At 42.1% G+C, this 23,387-nt stretch overlaps 1 protein-coding gene across 1 annotated transcript in view; it reads right to left on the bottom strand.

The window, feature by feature from the left end:
* The window catches only part of CDK18 (cyclin dependent kinase 18), a 142,178-nt gene that overhangs the window by 5,194 nt on the left and 113,597 nt on the right, over positions 1–23,387 (bottom strand). Inside the window, exons 4-12 of the mRNA XM_066598673.1 lie at positions 22,493–22,621; positions 20,242–20,298; positions 16,208–16,322; positions 13,437–13,531; positions 11,078–11,140; positions 7,644–7,767; positions 4,836–4,956; positions 1,202–1,299; positions 454–559 (exon numbers count right to left, since the gene is read on the bottom strand). Of these exons, the coding sequence (XP_066454770.1) occupies positions 454–559; positions 1,202–1,299; positions 4,836–4,956; positions 7,644–7,767; positions 11,078–11,140; positions 13,437–13,531; positions 16,208–16,322; positions 20,242–20,298; positions 22,493–22,621 (908 nt within the window). The remainder of the gene's footprint in view (positions 1–453; positions 560–1,201; positions 1,300–4,835; positions 4,957–7,643; positions 7,768–11,077; positions 11,141–13,436; positions 13,532–16,207; positions 16,323–20,241; positions 20,299–22,492; positions 22,622–23,387) is intronic.

The following is a 23,387-nucleotide window of genomic DNA, read 5'->3' as shown; positions in this document are numbered from 1 at the left end:
TGGCTTTCAATTTATCCAAGGTAAAATTTACTTGGTGCTCCTTGCCAAGAAGGTTCCAAATGCGTTGACACTAAAGCTTAAGGAGTGAAAGCAGGTGACCGGCTAAGATCGGGAATGTAAGTGCTATACTTACCTCCCAGGTCTTCCCCAGGTGTGAGTGCTGGAAGCCATCGCTGAATGCATTGTGTGGAACTGCTAAGTAGTCCTCCTATTATAACATTAGACTGGGCGGACTACTCAGCAGCACCACACAATGCACTACAGCAGCGGCTTTCAGCATTCACACCGGGGGAGGTAAGTGCAACACTTACATCTCCAGTCTCCGCGGGTCACCTACTTTAAGCCCATAAACTTAGCTTCTAGTGCTAAAAGTAGGTGACAGAATCCCTTTAATTAAAATGTTGGGGAATATTACTTAATGTTTTCTGGTTAGACCTAAAATTAAGACATTACCTAGGTGTGTGGCTTTTCAGAGGTTGTGCACGGTATTGTGGAAAACCATAAGCCTTGAACTCTTTGTTGGACGATATACCAGGCCATGTCTCCTCAGTGGGCGTTCCTGAAGGAGAAAGTAGATAAACACGACAGATAGTATCTTCGTTTCTATTTACAATATTTTAATTAATCTTCCAAGGGATTTCACACTTTAGTACTCATCTTGTAAATTTCCTACCAACCCAGCGCAGATGCTTTAGCGGGTCACTGATAATTTTCGTTTACAGTCTGCCAGCGAGTGCAGAACGTGCATCACTATGATGCCAGAAATGCTGAACGTGACCGTGTCGGTAGGGCACATTATCATTGGCAGCCGGTAGACAAAGACCATCAACGGAACTGGTAGAGCATCTGCACTGAATCGATGGAGAATCTGAGTAACTCATTGCTTTACGTCCAGTTGTTGGGACCCCTATGAATCATTGAATAATGGCTGGTTTCAGGTCTGCCCATCAGTGTAATAATACATGGCTGTATTGAGTTACCTAAGTGTTTTTTTTCCAGAACTCCAATTTATTTCAATAGAGAAAGAACAAAGTATATATTGATGTCTGGGACTATAATCAGTCAATTCTCGACTTCATCCTGTTGACATGTCACAAAAGTCTAATTTGAAAAGAAATCCCACTAAGTTCTCTTTTGAATGTTCTGTAACATAAAAATACAGCCACAATCCTCACCCTGTAGAAGAATGCTGCACACTCACCAAGAAACCTAAAGATTAAATGCAGTTCTTCTTTAACTGTAGAACCAGGAAACATGGGACGTCCGGTGGACATTTCATACAAAATGCAGCCAACTCCCCTACGGAGAACATAAAATGATCTTAATTAAATATTTACGTAGAAAATCTTTCATTGACACATTTAATTTTCTCAGTGCACTTTTGTAGCTTATTAAAGGGGTTATCCAGAACTTAAATATTGATGTCCGGTCTTTAGGATAGGTCATCAATACAACGTTGGTGGGCATACAATGGAGAGGCCACTGAGCTTGTCTGAGCACCACAGCCTTCTCAAACATCTGATTGGCATGGCTGCTGGGAGTTGGACCCCCAACAATTTGATATTGATGACTTATCTGAATGAAAAACATCTCACCTGTTTGATTTTGTATACAATATTTCCAACATCTGGTTTGGGTAAAAACACAAAGAAAGGGCCACATGTGTACATTTGTGAAGAAGTGTAAGCTCTCTCAATGCGGTATTACTCACCTTTAGGCCAGACTCATACAAACAAGTCAGATTCCAGCTGTGAGCCTGGCTGGTGACCCTGCGTTCAGCAATTTGTATCCCCAAGTTTTAACGGAAAAGCAAAAATGAATGTCTTTCAATGCCTGCGTTTTACCACGGATCTCCCGTGTAAGCGGCGATCGCACAATCCGCAATACAAATCCGCCCGTGTGAGCCCGGCTTATCGGCTGTGACTCACACAACCTTGATCACGCACATTGCATGACTGGTGGCTGCTGATTCTATACAGCCAATGCTGGAACATAGTATTCAGAAGGCAGAGGACCTCTGTTGGCGCCCATCCAGTAACCCGGGAGAGGAAGGTATTTGTTCAATAGCTAAATGTCTTGCCTATCATTCCGCGGTGTTACTTAAAATAAAGCAGCTGTTATTTACCTTTGCCAGGTCGTTGGTTGTGCTCCGATGGAGCTTCTCTGCCTTTCTTCTGAATTTGGTTTCAACGGAATGCATGACCTTAAGGGACTGAATGCAGTGAACTCTAGTATCAGGTACATCTGCATACTGCTGTGTTTAACACTTTAGTTATGGGGCTGTGGCTCTTGAGCCAGCCTTAAGGCTCCTTCATTGTATTGATCTGTGTTAGTCCCAAGGGTTGGAACCCCGTGCATTATACACTGAAGGCCTATATTAACGACAGGCCATCCATGGAAATTCCTGGAAAACCCCTTTAATTTTGCAAAAAAAGAAAAGATTGCTAATGCCAAACATCTGCAGTACAATGCCTAAGCAGGGGCACTGTGGCTGTCATATATAGGGGTACGTAAACTAAAAATGTCAACTTATCATTAACCCCTTAACCCACTTAGGACCTGGCAGTAAATATACGGCGCCTGGTCCCGGGCTTTAAGCCCAGCCCTATGTAAAACCACCACATGGATAAAATCCCTAAAAAATGTCTTGTTCCTCAAGCTACAAAACAGTCTTTTCCATAAGGGGTTAAAAAGTACCTGCACTTTTACTTCAGAGCGCTCCTGCTCCATCAACTGTTTTCAGCTCCTTACCTTAGCTTAAGACGGCCTAATATAGTGCTTACATCACGCTATATGTGGCTGCCTTCAGTTGCCAGAATGAGCTAAATACAACTGACAGAGCAGGAGCGCACTGAACTGAAAGAGCAGGGACCCTTTAAGTACACCGCCCCTTTTTCCCCATCTTTAGCTTCTCCTATCGCTGCATTTTTTTAAACGTGATTGTCAATGGGACTTTCTAATGTTAAAAATTAATCGCACAAAAATTGCAAAGCACAAACTTGTGATGCGTTTTTAACATTAGAAAGTCCCATTGACAATCGCGTTAAAAAAACGCAGCGATATCGCAGCATTAAAAAAACACAAGTGGGTGTTCACCCTAACTCTTATTTTTCCATCGACGTAGATGTCTGAAGCCTTGTTGTTTGCGGGACAAGTTGCATTTTTCAATGGTGTTATTTAATGTATCATGTAATATGCTGAAAAACTGTAAAAAAAAATTTTAAGTGGAGTGAAATGGGCAAAAAATGCAATTTCACCTTCTTTGGGTAGGTCTTGTTTTTACAGTGTACACGCTGCAGCAAAAATGACACGATAACTTTAGTATCATGTCAGTATGATCACAGCGGTACAAAATTTAGTTGTTTTTTTTTGTACTACCTTAAAAAAATAAAATATCATAACAAAATGATTTTCGGCCGCCATCTTCTGACCGCTATAACTTTTTCATCTTTATGTCAATGTGTAAAGACTCGTTTTTTGCGGGATGACCTGTGGCTTGTATTGGTTTCATTTTGGAGTACATACAACTTTTTGATCACCTTTTATTAATTTTTCCCTTGCGAAAAGCTCAGTTTGGGGATTGTGTATTTTTGATAGATCAGATTTCTAGGAGATACCAAATATGTTTTAGGGTTTTTTTTGTTTTAATTATGTTATTGTAAATATGGGAACAAGTTTTTTTAAATTTTAATATCCTTTATGATTTAACAATAATACAAAAACTGTTTTTTTCCACCTTTGTCTCTATAGGAAAATTTAACTTGCAATTGTTTGATTGCTTATACCACATACTGCAATACTTCAGTATTACAGTATGTGTTATTCTGCAGGAATTCTATTAGGACAGGCCAAAAGCCCATCTGAATAGGCAGAAATACATGGCAGCCCAAGAAGCCTTCAGAACGCCCTCAGGTGACATGACATGCAGACGGCACCTCACGATTTCATCTCCTTAACACCAATCAGGGCATTTAGAGGGTTAAGAGTTGTGTTTGTGACTGTTGCAAATGTGTGTCAGCTGTCAAAAACAGCTTACACCAGCTGTGTATGTAAGAGGTTCAACTTCTGATCTGTGCAAACCTTGTGCACCCAGGACGTACATATACATCCTGCGGCGCTAAGTGGTTAAGGGGGTTTTCCAGGACTAAACTATTGTTGACCTACCCTCAGGACAGATCATCAATATTTGATTGCTCTTGAGATCGCCGCTGATCAAGTGATTGAAGTGATAGCCATGCTCTAATGAGCGTCACTGTCACTGCAGTCTATACCATTTCATAGTGGCTGTGCCTGGTATTGCAGCTGCTACCACTCACTTGAATGGGATTGATTGTGCGATGCATATCAAATCCAAAATATGGTGTTGTCATCACTTACCTCTACTTACTCCTCTTTACCTCCAAACACTATTGTGGTAGGTCCCTATTTGCTGAACACAAGGTTTTCGATGCCAGACTGCATCTGGAGCTAGTGCAGCAGTGTTTAAAGCTGATGAGGTCCCATCGAGAAGTGGTAAGTAAATGGTGCTGTCCGCTGTGGAGGGTCTGGTTCTGATGAACTAAACTTAGATTGCAATTTTGCTAATTGGAATTGTAGGTAGGCCGGGTGCTTAGCATTAGACTGAACAGTCTTTTCATGTGAGGCACCAAAAAAATTCCACACAGGGCTCCATTTATACTGAGGCCAGCCCCAGTTCTGGTTTTCTTGGTTTGTTCATGTGCAATTTTTGGTAAAGTTATTTTATAGTAAAAAGACATTTTAACTCAGTTACTATTGGCACACTCTGGTATAAAGACTGACTGAAACAAACCATGTTCATATCCTCTATCACTCACCACATGTCTATAGGCGTGCTATACTCTGTAGATCCCAGCAGAACATCTGGGGGTCGATACCATAGAGTCACCACTTCATTGGAGTAAGTTTTGGTTGGTACAGACTTGGCTCTGGCAAGGCCTTAATACACAAATGTTTATAATTTTAGCAGACTGTCATATATCTCATATTAACTGATGAGAAGGAAAGAACACGAGATAGGGTTTAAACATGTAGACATACCAAGGTGATCAAGCAGAAATGGAGGCATATTTATTCAGAGGCATTACAGGGCTCTTAAAGTTAGACAAAGTTGGACAAAGTATCTTGAGCAGCACTTAGAAAATATCCTCCCTCCGAATAAAATGATAGTACTCCACAGTCTCTACATTTCCATGTCATCTCTAGCAAAACTTAGGAAAAACATGTCATTTATAATTGTCATTTTTTACTCATAGAGGAATATCCTGACCATTGTCATCGCCTGCCCATGTAAACTAGCCACAGTAAAGGGTTAAATAATATGAAGGCTTACCACATAAATGTACTTCAGTTTCTACACACTGATTTGTATAAAATGGTACATATTAAAGCTAAAATATTAATTCACGCTATAATTTTAATTATCAGCTCTATGGATCTTTTCTTAGGACCCTTTTCATGGCCGATTCCGGCATCCAGCGGGAATCTAAGCAATTATCATACAATGTAAATGCTGCCTCGACTGAACGAGGAATGAGAATTCATTCACTTCTCGTTTGTCATTTAGTCTCTGCATGCAAAAAAACTGATTGACGGATCGGCCGTGTGAACAGGCTGTTAACACTTATGAATGACTACCTGTTTACTGTAAATGGAGGCGGGTGGGCTGGAGCGATCCCCGGCCCGCTCTACCTCCATTCACTGAGCAATGATCGTTCGTGTGTAAAAGCACAGGAATGATTATCCTGGGACATCTGTGCCTGACCGATCGTCCCATGTAATAGGGCTCTTAATCATTTTTTACTGCAATGCCTAAAACACTGCACAACATCTCTTCCCTTGACAAGCCGTGTGATAAATAGAAAAAAAGAAGTGAAAAAAAAAAGATAAATTGGAAAGGAAATCAGAGCTGTCAAACCTAGCGCATGTTCGTGTACTCTAATTGAAAGCGCTGCCAGAAACATAATTATAACTAATTAGGTGATTGCTGTGGATTTGCATGACTGATAATGAATATACATTTTTCCCCCAATTTTTTTTAGGGTGGAAGATTTTACATTTTGTTAATCCTAACCTAACAAATGGGATCACTATTTTCTTTTAAGATCAAACACAAGTCAAGTTAAACAAACTTTGCAGCTGTACATATTGACACTGGCACATTAGTAAGGGTACTTTTACACGTAGCAAGAAATTGTTCCCTCCGGTGTTCAGTTTAAATACAAAGTGTGGGAGTGGTAAATACAGAATGGCCTGCAGAGAGCGACAGACAGGCATTCTAGTGTCAGAGAGAGGAAACAGCTGTGAGTGTGGCAGGAACTAGATAAAAAGATCAGTTCCTACTGCACTCAGGGGGAAGTGACAGTTTAGCAGAGCTGGAAGGGCTGCTAGCCTGAGGTTCAGTGTGGACCTGTGGGGGTCTTGACAGGGAGGACGCCCCTAGACTTTTACCCTAGTGAGGTCCGGTGTGGACAGAGTAAAGGCCCCGAATGTGACAGGGACGACAACCCTAGACTTCTACTCTGGTGGGGGTACAAATGAACTGTTGGATGTTGTACACATTTGGTGTGATGTGGAAAAAAACTGGCAGGCATCAGATTTAAAAGAAATCTGAGTTTCTGGAGTGTTTCTACACGTGTGGGGCCCATTCTGGACGAAGAGGTCGGCGATCCAAGAAGTGAGTAACCCCGACTTGCTACTCTACACCCGTGAATGAGAACGACTGAAGGATCGGTGTTTAAACCGATTAGTGAGCGAGCCAACGATGATTTTTATGTTTGCATAAAATGAATGATAAGCGAATTAATTATCGTTTATCTTTCAATCGTTTGCCATGTTTACACTGAACGATCATCATTCAAATTTGAATTATCCAGCAATTTTTTTTAAACAATAATCATGCAGTGTAAATGCACTCTAAAACAATACCTATTAATTACGACTAATTAGAAAATTCATTTGTGAAAAGGAAACTGAGGTACAGTAGGTAAAGGTCAGATTTGTTACTTGTAGTTGGAAATGGTAAAAAACTGTAGCGGTCTTGAGGCTTGTGGCCTATGTGTCTCTCTCTTAGTAAGAACGTGAAGCATGTGGCTTCTATGCGCTTTACCTGTAAAAGCCGCAGAGGCCAAAACCGCATTGCAAAAGCACAGCAATTCCCGGTAAGGGCTCCCATATACGAGCGCATGCGTATTTGGGAGCGCCTCAGCGCTGCGTTTTTGCAGAATGAACTATGCTTTTTTTGTGCATGTATTGGCGTACTTTACTGTACCTTCTCTGCCTGCATGTTCATTTGCATGCAGCAAACAAAATGCATCGCTTGAAATGACTAATTAGTTCCAGATGTGATCTTTTTCCAGTGTATTACGCATCTCCTTGCGTATTGCATATGCATTTGCGCAACCCCTATTGACTTCTACAGAGACCTAAAGACTATGGAATGATGCCACACATTTCCACTTCTATGCCAATCGTCCCTGATGTTGTGCAGTGACATCCTGCAGTTGATTCATTTGGCTTTGTAGCCAATTGTAACCCTTTATGAGGCATTTAATGGAAACCTTACAATGCACTATGACAGTACTGAACCTCATAGGTATCATAAACCTTTAGCAGAGTCTACGCACCAAAGTCTGCCAGCTTCAGTTCTCCCTTTTCATTGATTAATAGATTCTGCGGCTTAAGGTCTCTATGAAGGATCTTCTTGCGATGACAGTAGGACAGGCCTCGAAGTAGCTGAAACATGAAAATCTAAAAGGGATTGAGAAGGCTTTGGTAAGTGACATGAAATATAATAACCTGCAATGTGCTGAAAACTGTTGCACTACAGTTATAATTACATTATCATAATGAGGAATTCATCTAGAGGAGCACAAAAACCCAACCTGTAATTGAATGGAAAGCAATTAAATGGATTTCTCATTAAAAAAATATTGAAAAAATCTGTGATGCTATTGTGCTGTACATGGCAAATAGATGGTAGATATTGATGTGCCTGTAGTACTACTGGTGACATCCAAGGGAAGACCTAGTTCAGATGTTGCAGAGTAAATTTAGTAGGTAAAATAAGAAAGGGAAGAATAAACATTTGCCTAAGGCGGTATCCGCACGGGCTACAAAATCTCACTACAAAACATCGCTCATGTGAAAGAACCCATTGGAATCCATGGGCTTCACACTGTAGTGATGATTTTGTAGACTGTGCGGATGCAGCCTAAGGATTGGGCATAGGGGTATAACACGAGTACGAGTGGGGAGGGAAGACACAAGAGGGGGGGTAGGGGTTAGGGGTGGCCGACGTGTAGAACCACTCCATAGTTGGCCCGCCGAAAGTCTTGGATCTAATGAATCTAAGCGTAAAAATTGCGCGAATGAAGAATAGTCATGATCAAGTCCCGATTTAAATTAGCGGTTTCCCATTCTTTCACACAGGCAGCGGTGTGCGTATCGGCCAAAAAATACGCCACTGTGCGGAAATTCCTCAATCGGCAGGAATCCTCAGAATGACTTCAGTTGGTTAAATTGCGCTAGCTTTAATCTCTTCCCAGCGCTGGACGCAGCTAAACTCCCTCCCCTCTCTTTTTTTCAGCTCCCATAGAAGGCAATGGAGCCTCCAGTGTACCTTTGCAAAAGATAGGGCAAGACCGATTTTTTCCCACACCGTATAAAATCAACATTTATATATTAATATTATTTTTGTCGCTATTTTTTATGAAGCTAAAAAAAATTGCTCTTCTGAATGAATCCTTTGGAATCCAATGCTTCAGATGGTCACGATTGTTTTAACGCGGCTACATAAACCGCGTGTATACAGTTATGTGAATAAGGCCTTAATCAAATATTATCTTTAAATAGACTTCACGAAATAACGCCTCCCTTTTCACCAAAACAGTTTATCTATTTACCATTGCTTATACAGTATCTTGCCAATGTGTCCCACAGTACCGAGATTGTCACCTGTCCCCAATGGAGCCGCAATCTAATCTACCTAAGGCTGCCTGCACACAAAGGGGTTGGATTTTCCCAATGAGAGATCTGCGATTCCGCACAGAACCAAATTGCGATTGTTTGTGGACGGTCGTGGATGCAGTCGTTTTTCCATGCTGATGTACATGGATTCACGGTGAATCATCCTCACGTAAAAAAGATCACAAGCAGGTGATTACGCAGCATTTATATGCTAAAACACCGAGGACAATTTTATAGAAAGCCAATTAAACTACTAGCAAGTTTTTGGAGTGTTTGAGGAAACTGTAGCACCCAGAAGAAATCCACGGAAAAACACAAAGAGCACAAAAAACTCCATATGGATGTTGTCCTTGGTTGTACTAAAATCTAGTAGCCCAACGCTTTCCACTGATCCACTATGAGGACTCCTTCCTGGATGTACTATGCTTTCAGCACTTTTTAAATCTTGTAAAACACATCACGAACTTCAAGCGTGTTATGTGGCTTTTCTAATAAACATTTTTGGGGCTTTTTTTATTTTGAAACATTTTAATCATGCATTTTTTTGTGTGTTTTTGAAGTCTTATACGGACGTCTATGAAAAGAATGGCAGCAAAAAACCTGCAACACCCAGAGCATGTTATGTAGTGTTTTCTATCTAGGTTTCACTACAGACCTAAACCCTTTTCCAACATTGTGACATACATTAAATGTCACCGGGCAGTGAATAGCCCGGGCTCAGAAGCTGAACTCTCTGCATACATGGCAGGCTCTGGCTGTGCTACATAAATGATGCCTGGCTTCAATAAAGACTGTAACATCTAAGGCTGGATTCACATGAGCATATGTACCCGCAAAATACGCAGAGAATAGAACCAATCGATTACAATAGGTTTGTTCACATGCGTGTATTTTACATGCACAAAGAAATATGCAGAATATATTTTCAGTTTCACAAAGAAATATGCAGCATGCTCTGTCTGAACACATATACTCGCTAAACTAAGTGGCGATTGTAATGGCTGAGGGCATCTTTTACATTTGCACATGCAAAAAGTACAATAAAAAATGTATCTGCATGCACAAATACGCAACGCCCATTCAACCAAATCACAGAGTAAATGCATGCATAAGTATACATATGCTTGTGTGAATCCGGCCTAAGCCGTCAGACAGGGGTTAAGGTGCCTCCATCTGTCGACGCAGTGGACCCCCATGCTTAGTGAAGGCTTCCAGATCTGCCATGTTAGTACACCTATTATACTCTTCCAAAGGCATGGTATAATAGGACAGCAGAGTTTACCGCAATACAATAACATGTAAAAAAAAAATGTTAAAACTCAAATATTAAAAGTAAGAAAAAAACATTTTTTCATTTATTTGGTAAGAAAAATCTATACAATAAAAAATAAATGGAATTAGTATCACTGTGTCCATAAAAGTCTGAATAATCGCAATATCATTATTCATTCTATATGATGAATGCTGTAAAAAAACAAAAAACAAGACTCCAATGCCAGAATTATGATTTTATGTCCCCCCCCCAAAAAAAGAATAAAAAGTGATCAAAAATTGGTATGTATCCCAAAATGGTACCAATATATACTAAAGATCGCACTGCAAACAACTAACCCTCTTGGAAGATGGGAATAAGAAAATGAAAACAGCGCTGCCACAAATGGGAAGGGGTTAAAGTAACATTTGACTGCTTTATATTTGACGTGTGAATAATAAGCTTTGTGATACATGCTGACCTTCACTGAAAGGAGCTTTGCGCACAATTCACCGCATGTTACACTGCATCTTGTACCTTGCCAACAGAGAGATCATCGCCCTCACATCTGTAACTAATCTGTTTGCTAATGTGGCTGATAACTGCATTGGCGTAAGTGATGGGGATGCTCTGAGCGCCTTGTAGGAGGAAAACATCCACTAATGCTGAACTAACTTGTAGGAAGCAAACCATCTGCTGAGCCGTTAATATCCCCTCACTCTCACACCCCACATACGCAGATCATGTTTCTACAAACCAACGAGATACGCAGCATTCAAGATCTCACGTAAGTGTCACTGAGCGCAATATGCAGAAACCTTTTGCACTGCAGCGCCTCACCTTGACATTGTGCATGCACATTAGATTGCCACAGTTGTCCAGATACTGTTTGAGGTCACTATCCTGTGAAAACACAAAATATTGGGATCAGGTAAGGCGATGGCTACTGCCAGGTATTCACCTTATAGGAGCCATTAAACAGTTATATATACCCCACATAATGCATAATGACTTGGAAGCTGCTGTTATAAACCAGACGTTCCCAAGATGTGGCTCACAGAGAGCCGGCAAGCTCTGATTGGCTGAGACAGTCAATAAAGGGCTGTGATTGGGCATCGAGCAAGCGCCGACAACCAATCACAGCACTCTATTGCTGGAGGCGGGGTTCTCAAACCTGGCCTACGCTAATAGACTTGTGAGTGCAGAGGAAGCCTGAATCAGCGGCAGATGAATAATAAAGGCAACAGCAGCACTCACGTGGATTCACTCCAGACCAGTCCCGGTCATTCCACTGCAAACAGTGCAAGTGAGGAGCAGGTGGATGCAGCAGCCCAGCTTAGTCAGGATCACGACCAACTAATCAGTGAAAATGTGCAGCAAAGACTAGGCAGCATCAGATGGATCTTCAAAACAATTTTCCAATCTTTATTCCTCCAACAAAGGTAAAACCTGCGACGTTTCGGTCACAATTGTGACCTTTCTCAAGCGGCAGAGACCAGCGGCCGCGACCCGGACCACAGTGGCTAGGTGAGTATTACTTTTTTTTTCTCTCTACCTAGCTGGGACTGATTTTCGGGGTAGGGCTTCTATTGCAAGCCCTCACCCCGAAAATCGGCGAGCGGTTAACGCTGCCAAAAACACGGCATCAAGTGTTGTTGCGTTTTCAGCCGTGCTAAAACCGCTGCCCATTCATTTTAATGGGTGGCGCAGGGCTGAAAACGCCCCAAAATAGAACATGCATCACTGTCAAAGCGCAGCGTTGCAAGGCGCTGCGTTTTCAGCCCTGTGTGAGCAGCCCCATTGAAATGAATGGGAGCCTTGTACAGCGTTTAGCACTGGGCTGAAAAGGCAGAGCTAAACGCTGTACAAAACGCCCTGTGTGAGGGAGGCCTAAGAGCGCATTCACATGAACGATATTCTTGCACGAGCTTTGTGCGATGTGCACAAAACTTGCACGAATATGAAATCCATTCTTTTTAATGGATTAATTCACACAAGTAATGTTTTTAAAAAATAATTTGCCCCTTGCAGCGATGCTGTGAGGAAAAAAAATGGCAGGATGTTCTATCTTTCAGTATTTCCTCAGAACGCCTTGCCCATTGTTTTCAATGGCACTTTGAAAGACATCACATGGTGCTTGCATGCCGTGCATTGCGCTTGCAATGTGATGTTTTCTATTGAAGTCAATCAGAAACAGTTTCAATCCTAGCATGTGCTTAAAAATCGCAATTTAACAGAAGCAATGCCATTCTTAATTAAAAACGCTTTGCATTGCCGCGAGATTCACACATTGGCAAGAGTGATATCGGATAGAGTTTCTAGGCCCAATATCCCGCTCGCTCGTGTGAATGCAACTTTAGGGCTCATTCACACGAGCGAGTATTGTCACTGCGTATTACGCACGTGTATTTCACGCGCGTAACATGTGGTAAATGGAGGCAATGAAAGTCAATGTAATTCTTCTATCCACCCCTGTGTATTGGCTGCTAGTAGTCACTGTGTATAAAATGCAGGAGAAATAAACTGCAGCATGCTATTTCTCCACGTATCATATGGAGCCTTAGAAGAGCTGAATATGAAACGCTGTCCACAGCATTTAATACGCAGCCTTGCTCTGCACAGAGCGGGGAATCTGGAAAAATAAAAAGTCCCACTATGCATGTCTGTGATGGCAGACTCCTTGGCATGTACAGTGCCTATCGCATCCCATACACGACATCTGCTGGTTCTCTGCTGGCAGAGCGAATGGGCTGTGATGAGTACAATGCTGCGAGATACTCGCAGTGTTATACGCATACGCCTGTGTGAATGAACCCTGAAGCTACGCTGCAGTTCCTTGCACAGAGAGGGGCCCAGAGTACTGCTGTATAGCAGAAATTAAAAAGGGGGACCTGTGTCCCTTTGGTCTGGCACCCATTGATCATAGGGATATGCCATAGCACTAAATGATGGAAATACTCCATTCAAAAGGAGTATTCCAAGGATGGACATTTATGGCATAACTCTGACTCTTTCATAGCTCCTCGTAGGAGTTATGGAAGAATCTCCTTCTATTTTCAGTCCAGTTCTAAGTACAAGATACATGGGACTGCCACTATGAGCCATAATCTGTATACCAGCTATGCCATAGATGCCTATTGTTAGAATGCCCTTTACCTCGTCCACCCTTGTAGTATTACACATATGAATGCATACTTACCAGGTACTCAAAGACTAACGTTAGAGAATATTCTGTGTGGATGATGTCGTGTAGTGTTACAATATTAGCATGTTTCAGATTCTTCAGAAGGGATACTAGAAGATATAAGTGATTGTAGGGTTTGAGATACAAAACGAGCACTAAAGCACAAAGCATGTAGAAGAAGAGTTTCCCATATAGACGAGTCAGAATCTGCCTTGAATCTTCTGAGCCTTGCACCAGCTGTCATTTGTGGGACAAGGGATGACCGCTGTGTAAAACTGTTTCTTGAGGATGAATGGTACAAAGAGAATGACATACAGAAGGGGACCCAGCGGAGAAGTGGCCGTGCGTGAGTGCACCTCTCTCCATGGGAGTAAGATGCGATGGAATAGAAGCAGCATCCAAAGGGGTAATTGCAAAAGAAGAAACTTTAATCCACCCAAGCACAACGTTTCAACCACCAAGAAACTGTGGTCTTTGACAAAGACCACGGTTTCTTGGTGGTTGAAACGTTGTGCTTGGGTGGATTAAAGTTTCTTCTTTTGCAATTACCCCTTTGGATGCTGCTTCTATTCCATCGCATCTTGGTCTATGTTGTTGGAGGTCCCGGATCCAGACCTCTCTACAGAAGCGTGCATATTTTTCCTTCTTGGTTCCTTCCTCTGGCTTTTTTGAGGTATTGTGTGTGCTGTTGTCACCTTTCAGTTATTTGCAATTCTCTCCATGGGAGTAATGGCGCAGACTACCTCTTCATCAGGTCCCCTCCTGTATTTGGTCACCACCAGCTCAGCAGGGATTCTCAGGTATTTTTGGCACATCCAGTGGTTACCACTTAGTGTTTGTCCTGGAAAACACTTCTGAAGGACCTCAAGTTAAAAATAAAAGAATATTATGATTCGTGTAACTGTTCTTGCCAGGTCCGGTTCAGTCCCGCATGGTGATTACCACAGTGTTCATCCTGGGGCGTCTGTTCACAATTTATATAAACATATAAGCTAGGTCCCATATTTCATGCATCGTATATTTTGGACTATAAGATGACTCCGGGATAAGACGACAGAGGGCAGGAAAAAAATATTTCATACTGATTTAAATCTCTCTGGGGGTCTAAGAAAGTGAAGGGGCTCCCATCAGTAACTTGGTGATTTAGTATAGCAAAAGGGGTTAACAATGAACAGTCAGCTACTATTAAACTTAGTCCATTCAGACAACGACGGAAGCACATCAGGTCACGTTATACACGTGCTGCACATTGTACACGCACAGAGCACACTCTACCCCTGTATAGCGGACAGCACTCGTAATTACAGGTGTAGCACTCACTGAAATCAATGCGTCTGCAATTATGAGCGCCGGCCACTACACAGGGGTCAGAGCAATAGCTTCCCCTCTAGCTGTGACAGAGGGCACTGCCCAGAAAACCCCATAAACAGCGGGGTGTTTTGATCCTAAAAGACCAGACACTTTGTAAGGATTTCACTCATGTGGTGGTTTAACTGCCCTATTTTTCTTCCCCGTGACATATAGGGCCATTTTTTACATATTTTTTTCACTGACTTTTTCCCCCCGTTTTTTTAGTTTTATTGGGGATAAAAAGCTAAAAAAAATGTTTTTTTTAACAGTTATGTTAGTTTTTTTTTTAATTAGTAAATTTAAGCTAAAATAAAGTACAGGAATGGGTTCCTCATTTTGTTTCAGACATTTTGATATATAATTTGTATAACCTCGGATTACAGGGCACATACGGCGACGGTTTGGGTTGGTGTCGGCGGTGGTTCATTTTCTTTTTTAGATCTATATATATTATTTTTTTTCTTTTGTATCCTGTAATTTTTTAACCATTTTTTTAACATTTATGTCCACCGTGATATCATATATGACCTCTTGGGGCCATTCACGTTGTCTTTTTTTAATTTATTATTTATTTATTATAATTATTTATTATTTTATTTAAGCACTGCGGAATAAGTTGGCGCTATACAAATAAAGATTATTATTATTTCACATTTTTCCACTGTAGCTAGGGCATCCATAAGAGCAGTATACACAGGAACCCCAGTTACAGAGGAAAACATCTGCCTATAGTGACAATAGTCACTGGCAGAGCTGATCAGGGTCTGCTACGACCCTAAAGCTCAGCTGTGACAGGGGGCACCTGGCGGTCATGTGATAACCGGTGTCATATAGAGGAATTAATACTTGCACTTTCATTTGTTTAGTACATAGCTCCCATTGAGTGCTATGCACTTGGGAATGGAGAAGGTAGAAGCGGTTAAAAAACACTTCTGACTTCTCCTCTGGGTCCTTGGCTGCGTCTGACAGCTGAGAACCCAACCTGCTCCAACAGAGGCTTTAAACCCACGCCTCATTTTTGCTATCAGCAAAAATCCCAATTTTGGATTCAGGGTTTCCAAAAAGGCTTTCTCTTTTTGCTGCTATACAATGGTGCCATCTGCTGGCTAAAGCCAGTGTGTGTGTGCCAGAGAGGCTCCAACAGTGGAGTGGCTGGCAATAGACAGTAAGAATACCCTGTCGGACGTCTTCTGACATTGGAGCTGTACAAGCTTCAGTCAGAGTGTAGGAAGATGTCAGACAGTGTTTTGGAAAGGGTTAAAGCTCAGGACCAAGTGCCATATATTTATCGGGCTTGGTCCTTAAGGGGTTAACAAAGCATTTTAAGAGGAACATTCGCAGGGAATATAATGCACTTTGTAAATTATCTACATACAGTAGATAATGTAACAGGTAAAAATAACTATCAGCCTTATCTAATTCCCCTCCTCTCATACCTTCTCTGATTGCGGTGCATGGTGCTCCTTCTTCGTGCTCCAGTCTAATTTCCTTTAGGGCCACTAAGTTCTCTGTGAGCTTGCTTCGTCCCTTGAACACAGTGGCATATGTACCCTAAAGGAGAAGTGACAAGAAGAGGTTCATGTACCTGCGGACTGATAGTCTTCTATGAATATGTCATGTTGCACAAACCATTAAAGATACTGAAGAACTGCTGCTACAATGCAAAACTACTAGTCAAAGGACGGAGTACAATAATAGGGATAAATCTGGAAAACATTTAAAGACAGGAAGTCCATTAAAGTGTCTGTCCCCGTGTCCTTCACTTCTGAGAACTTATATAAACATACACTATGTGAACAATTGTCTTATTTGTTTTTACATTTTTTTGTATTGTTTTATCTGTCTGACTCAGAAATGAAAACACAGCATGAGAGATACTGGAAATTTACATTTTCAGAGTCTTATCTTTCAACTAATCAGCATGCTACAGGGTGCATTATGACAGTTTACAGCAGGGGGGCACAACATTTTCTGGTCTGAAGGTCACATTGCCATACTGATCCACTTCCAAGGGCTGCAGGAGTATTCCCATGTGATACATTTATGGTATATTCTAAGTATATGCCATAATAAATTGAAGCACATTCCACTTTCAGGATTCCCTCCTATTGAGAGAATGGGGGTCACCTTCAATCCAATCAGCAGTCCAGAGAGGGGGAGACAATGCATGTGGGTCTCTGCATTGGTGTAGATGGATGTTGAGGTAACAACCCAGTATTTCATAAGTCCTATAAACTATAAGAGAGAGCTGCATGTATGTATGATGCCTCCAACTCATATACTCATTTCTAGAGTGCCAAACGGGTCACGAGAATTTATTCTCCTAATATATAGGGGACCCAGACATGTCAATACAGTGCACCCTTAGTATTTGTCCTAATTTATAGGGGACCCAGACATGGCTACACAGTGCACCCTTAGTACTTGTCCTAATATATAGGGGACCCAGACATGGCTACACAGTGCACCCTTAGTACTTGTCCTAATATATAGGATATCCAGAAATGACTACACAGTGCACCCGTAGTACTTGTGCTCATATATAGGGGACCCAGACATGACTATATAGTGCATCTTGAGTACTTTTCCAAATATATAAGGGACCCAGGCATGGCTGCACAGTACACCCTTTGTACTTGTCCTAATATATAAGGAACCCAGCCATGGCTACACAGTGCACCGTTAGTACTTGTCCTCATATATAGGGGACCCAGACATGGGGCTACACAGTACACACTTTACACTTGTCCTAATTTATAAGGGACCCAGACGTGACTACACAGTGCACCCTTAGTACTTGTCCTAATATATAGGAGACCCAGACATTGCTACACAGTGCACCCTTAATACTTGCCCTAATATATAGGAGACCTAAACATGGCTACAAGGTGCACACTTAATACTGGTCCTTATATATAGGGGACCCAGACATGGCTACACAGGGCACCCTTAGTACTTGTCCTAATATATAGGATATCCAGAAATGACTACACAGTGCATCCGTAGTACTTGTGCTCAAATATAGGGGACCCAGACATGACTATATAGTGCATCTTGAGTACTTTTCCAAATATATAAGGGACCCAGGCATGGCTGCACAGTATACCCTTTGTACTTGTCCTAATATATAAGGAACCCAGCCATGGCTACACAGTGCACCGTTAGTACTTGTCCTCATAAAAAGGGGATCCAGACATGGGGCTACACAGTACACACTTTACACTTGTCCTAATTTATAAGGGACCCAGACGTGACTACACAGTGCACCCTTAGTACTTGTCCTAATATATAGGGGACCCAGACATTGCTACACAGTGCACCCTTAGTACTTGTCCTAATATATAGGAAACCTATACATGTCTATACAGTGCACTCTTAGTATTTGTCCTAATTTATAGGGAACTAGACATGGCTACACAGTGCACACTTAGTACTGGTCCTTATATATAGGGGACCCAGACATAGCTACACAGTACACACTTAATACTTGTCCTAATTTATAGGGGACCCAGACATGGCTACACAGTGCACCCTAAGTACTTGTCTAATATATAGAGGACCCAGACAGGGCTACACAGGGCACCCTTAGTACTTGTCCTAATATATAGGATATCCAGAAATGACTACACAGTGCACCCATAGTACTTGTGCTCATATATAGGGGACCCAGACATGACTATATAGTGTGCCTTGAGTACTTTTCCTAATATATAAGGGACCCAGGCATGGCTGCACAGTACACCCTCAGTACTTGTCCTACTATATAAGGGACCCAGCCATGGCTACACAGTGCACCTTTAGGCCTTAGTCAGACGGGCGTTTTTAGCCGCGATATGCGCATGCGTCCGGCGATTTTATAAAACCATTGCTTTGCAATGGTATCGGACACATGAGCGCTTTTTATGCGCTCGTCCGATAAATTATAGAACAAAAAATTCCTGTTCTCTTCTCTATATGCGCTCAATGGGGCCGGCGGCAGCAGCGCCGACCCCATTGAGAACATATAGAAGACAAATCATTCTTCTCTGCCACAGCTGTAACAGCTGTGACAGAGAAGAACGATGTTTGCCCATTGAATTCAATGGAGCGGCAATACAGCCGCTCCATTGAAAGCAATGGGCTGCCGGCGTGCGCGGGGTGAATTGTCGGGAAGGGGTTAAATATATAAACCCTTCCCTGCAATTCATCCTAAAATGTGTTAAAATAAAAAAAAATTGTATACTCACCTTTCCGCTGCAGCCGGAGTCCAGCCGCGGCCGCTGTCAGTTCTCCTGAACTGCTTCTTGGCACTATTCAGCCGGCGGGGCTTTAAAATCCCCGCCTGCTGAATGGTCTGCCTCTGATTGGTCACAGAGGCAGGTTTCACACACACACCCATTCATGAATTCATGAATGGGTGAGTGACTGCTGCCTCTCAGCGCTGAGCCAATCAAGGGCAGGTCTAACTCACATCCATTCATGAATTCATGAATGGGTGTGAGTGAGGCATGCCTCTGATTGGCTCAGCGCTGAGCCAATCAGGGGGCAGGTCTGACTCACACCCCCTTCACACCCACTGCAGGACGGCCGCAGGGAGCTCCGGCTGCCGGCAGAAGGTGAGTATACAATTTTTTTTATTTTAACACATTTTAGGATGAATTGCAGGGAAGGGCTTATATATTTAAGCCCTTACCGACAATTCATCCCGGGCTCGCCTGCAGCGCATTGCTTTAAATGGAGTCGGCTCTATTGCCGTCTCCATTGAATGCAATGCGCTGGACAGCTCCGGCCCGTTTCTAATGAAACGCGGCTAGGAGCAGATTTTCGGGCGATTTGCGGGCGACTTGCGCGCACCGGTCACGCGATTTGCGGATGCGCATCCGTCATGCGATCCGCAAATCGCGCGGAAAAACGCCCGTCTGACTAAGGCCTTAGTATTTGTCCTAATATATAGAGTACTCAGACATGACTACACAGTGCACCCTTAGTACTTGACCTAGTATATAGGAGACCCTGACATGGCTACACAGTGCACCCTTAGTACTAGTCCTAATATGTAGGGGACCCAGACATGGCTATACAGTGGTATACACTGAAAAACAAGGTATAACCTAGAGGTATTCTTTAAGGGCCCCTTAAGACGAGCGTAAGAGCTGTACTTTTTTCCCCGCATGGCCCATTCACATGAAGGCTATTTATGCTGATGAGTTCCAGATGTGTTCTTTTTCCTGCAAAATTGAGTGACTTTAATGGGAACTTTTGGTGCGCAAATGTGCACAAAAATAGTGCACTAACACTATATATACAGGGGGCAGCTACATAGTAAATGAATTTTAAAAATCACTGGAGTGGCCCTTATAAGAATAGACATAAATGACTTCTCTTTCAATATCAGTCAACGCAACTTCATAAAAACTATTAAAAAAAAGTGGACAAACACAACGGGACATTTTGCTTAAGATAAATAAAACAAATGCTGATTTGTTCTTACCTCTCCTAGTTTATCCAACTTCACATATGTTTCCAGTTTTCCAAATCCAATATCTGACTGTAAGCGACATGCAGATTAGTACACATCTTGGCTAGTATCACTAGAAGTTACATCATAGTTATATACTTCACTGCAGCACCTTAGTTGAGTTGAAAAAACATCTAATTTTTTCAGCCGGCAATAAAACTGAAGTTATCACCTCATTATCTCTAACAGGGAAAGAGTACGGGCGGATTCACATGGGCGTAGGCACATCTACACGCGCATTTGCGCCGCATATTTGCACCTTGGGCATTGTGTTTTTGCACGCACGCCTGTACTTTACTGTGAACATTTGCGTGCAGAAAAAAGCACACAACTACAGTCCCAGCCGACATGTTCTACTTCCCTACGCAAATGCGCACAAAAGTAGGTTATGCTGCGTATTTGGTTGTGTGAAGGCATTGCGCACACATAATATGCTTCAACTGAACTCATTGGGTTCTATTCACTGCGTATTGAGCGTGCACATTTTGCAAGCACAAATACGGTTGTGTGAATCCGGCGTTAATTGCAGAATGATGGTTAGATTATGCTGCCTAAGGCCTCATGCACACAAGGAGAATTGAATTGCGGGATGTAAATTTAAACTTGTCCTACAAAAATCGAGCCCTCATGCCACGTTTCCCTGAAAATAAGCTCTACATAAATAAACACTACATGAAACGCTAACCGAGCATTTCTTTCTGGTAACGGGCCTTGAATACCTTACCTCCATCACGGGATTGCACTGATTGGTGCAACGAGTGCTGCGTCAGCCAATCAGAGCAGCCGCTCGATTAACCAATCAATGATGTTGTTAAATGAATGGCTGTGATTGGTTCATCCAGCACCAGCTCTGATTGGCTGAAGCGGGGCTCAATGAACCAATCCGAGAAATCGCTTGCTGGAGGCGTGGTATTCAAACCATGCTACCAGAAAGAAATGCTCTGTCGGCGTTCAGGAGTACACGGAAGCCTGTAGCAGTGCCAGAGACCAGAGTAAGGGACCTGAACGCCGGCTGCCAGGTGAGTATTATAAGACACCCCCAAAAATAAGACCTAGCGCCTCTTTTGCGGCAAAATTAATATAAGACTGTCTTATTTTTGAGGAAACACGGCATATGTGTCTCTGAATATGGCAATGCAAGAAAAATGTTTTGTAGATGCTTTCATTGGCAAAAGTATAATATACATATAAAAATGTGATATTGTTGCGCCCGCACTGACCCAGAGAATAAAGGTAACAGAGCTCTTATACTGCATGGTGAGTGGATTCAAAAAATAAAAGACAATGTCAGAATTGCATTTTTTTTTACAAATCTTTTCTTACAAATGCTGTAAATAACAATGAAAAAAGGTTTTCTGCACCCAAAAATTGTATCAATGAAAACCTCATCTTATCACATAAAAAACACGCCTTCATAGTGTTGTAGATGGAGAAATACAAAATTATGGTTCTCTGAATATGTCAAAGAGAAATTGGCCTGATAAAAAGGATCCACAAGGTGCTCCTTGATTTCTGAGGCCTGTGTTTGTCATATTGCACACCTGGGTCACATCTGCAGATTCAGGTTATTAAATATTGAGTTTTATTCATCTGCTAGCTTTTATTATGTTACAAAAGAAAAATGTATCCTCCACTTTGCTTTACTTCTTGTGAAAACCGTAAAGAATACGTTTTTGGAAATGCTGTTTTGACAACTTTGAGGTTTTCAAAAATTGGGTAATTTCTAATAGATCGATCTGTGAATATCAATTTAGAACTAAATTGGTCCCTTAAAAAATAGATTTTGGATATTTACGTCAAAAGGAGAAAAACTGCCCTTATATTTACACACTTGCTGACGTCCAAAGTAAAAGAAAAAAGGTGTTTTCAAAATGGTGCCAACATACAGCACACATGTGATAAATGTTATTTATTAGCTATTTTGCATGGTATAATTATCTGTCTTGAAAATACCAAATTTTTCCCAAATTTTCAGTAAATTTAGGATTTTTCAAAACTGTATAAACACAAAACCTATCAACCCAAATTGACCATTAATAGAAAGTACAACTTACAAAAGTAAACGCAAAATAGAGCCTGGTCAGGAAGGCCAAAACTGGCTGCAGGGAGGAAGGGGTTAAATCTACTTCTAGTATCATGTATACCAGGGTATAAGGGAATATGGTTTTGTATACACTGAAATGAAATATGTAAGTATATAGTTATCAGCTTTGTTTACACTAACCAAGGATGCTCTTCTTGATATACGGCTTTCTTGCTTTGGAAAGTCTTCTGGAATATTCATTTGCAGTTTGTCCAGGAGCTCTGGTGGTAAGCGGAGGTCCATGGGTAGCGGGAATGGCTTACTCACATGCTGCTGAGGAAATACAGGCATGTTATGTCACTTAAAGCAACCCTATGATTTGGGGACAAATTTCTGTTCTGGGACAGGAGGGGGTGGGGAGTATATTACCTGCAGTAGTTGTTTTCTGCCGTCCCTCTGATATGCCTGTTCCAGATCCTGATTTTGGCTGTCCAAGATGGCAGAAGCAATCTTTACCTAATCCCTACAGTGCATTGGTAGTGTAAGGCCGCCTGCAGACGGGCGGAAATTCCGCGGCAGGATTTCCCACGGGATTTCCGCCCGTGGAAGCTGCCATAGGATTGCGTTAACCAACGCAATCCTATGCAGATGACCACGATTTGGCCGTGCTAAATCACGTGCGCATACTAATCGCGGCATGCTCTATTTCTGTGCGGGGCTCGCAGAGCCCCTACAGAAACTTCACTCCCCGGCCGCCAGCTCCGCTCTGCGCATGTGGATCCGACCCGGCCGTCTGCAGGCGGCCTAAGACTACCAATGCACTATACCCACTCTATGATTGGCCTGAGCTGCTCACATGATCAGCACTGGTCAATCAGAAAGCAGCGCATAACATGCATTAGGTAGTTAGAAAATTTCTGCAGCCAACTTGGACTGAAAAAAGGGGGCTCAGAACAAGTAGGTCAGTGGGGCAGCAGATCACTCAAAATAAAGTATGGATAAAGTAAATACTAGAAAGTAACTTAGAGGGATTTCCAGGACTAAACTCTAGACAATCTAGCAAAATCAGATTGGCAGAGGTCCGATATCTGGCGCC

The sequence above is a fragment of the Eleutherodactylus coqui genome, chromosome 4 (genome assembly GCF_035609145.1).
Source record: "Eleutherodactylus coqui strain aEleCoq1 chromosome 4, aEleCoq1.hap1, whole genome shotgun sequence".
NCBI lineage: Eukaryota > Metazoa > Chordata > Amphibia > Anura > Eleutherodactylidae > Eleutherodactylus > Eleutherodactylus coqui.
Note: the sequence above shows the minus strand (reverse complement) of the source record. Positions and strands in the feature narration are given on the sequence as shown.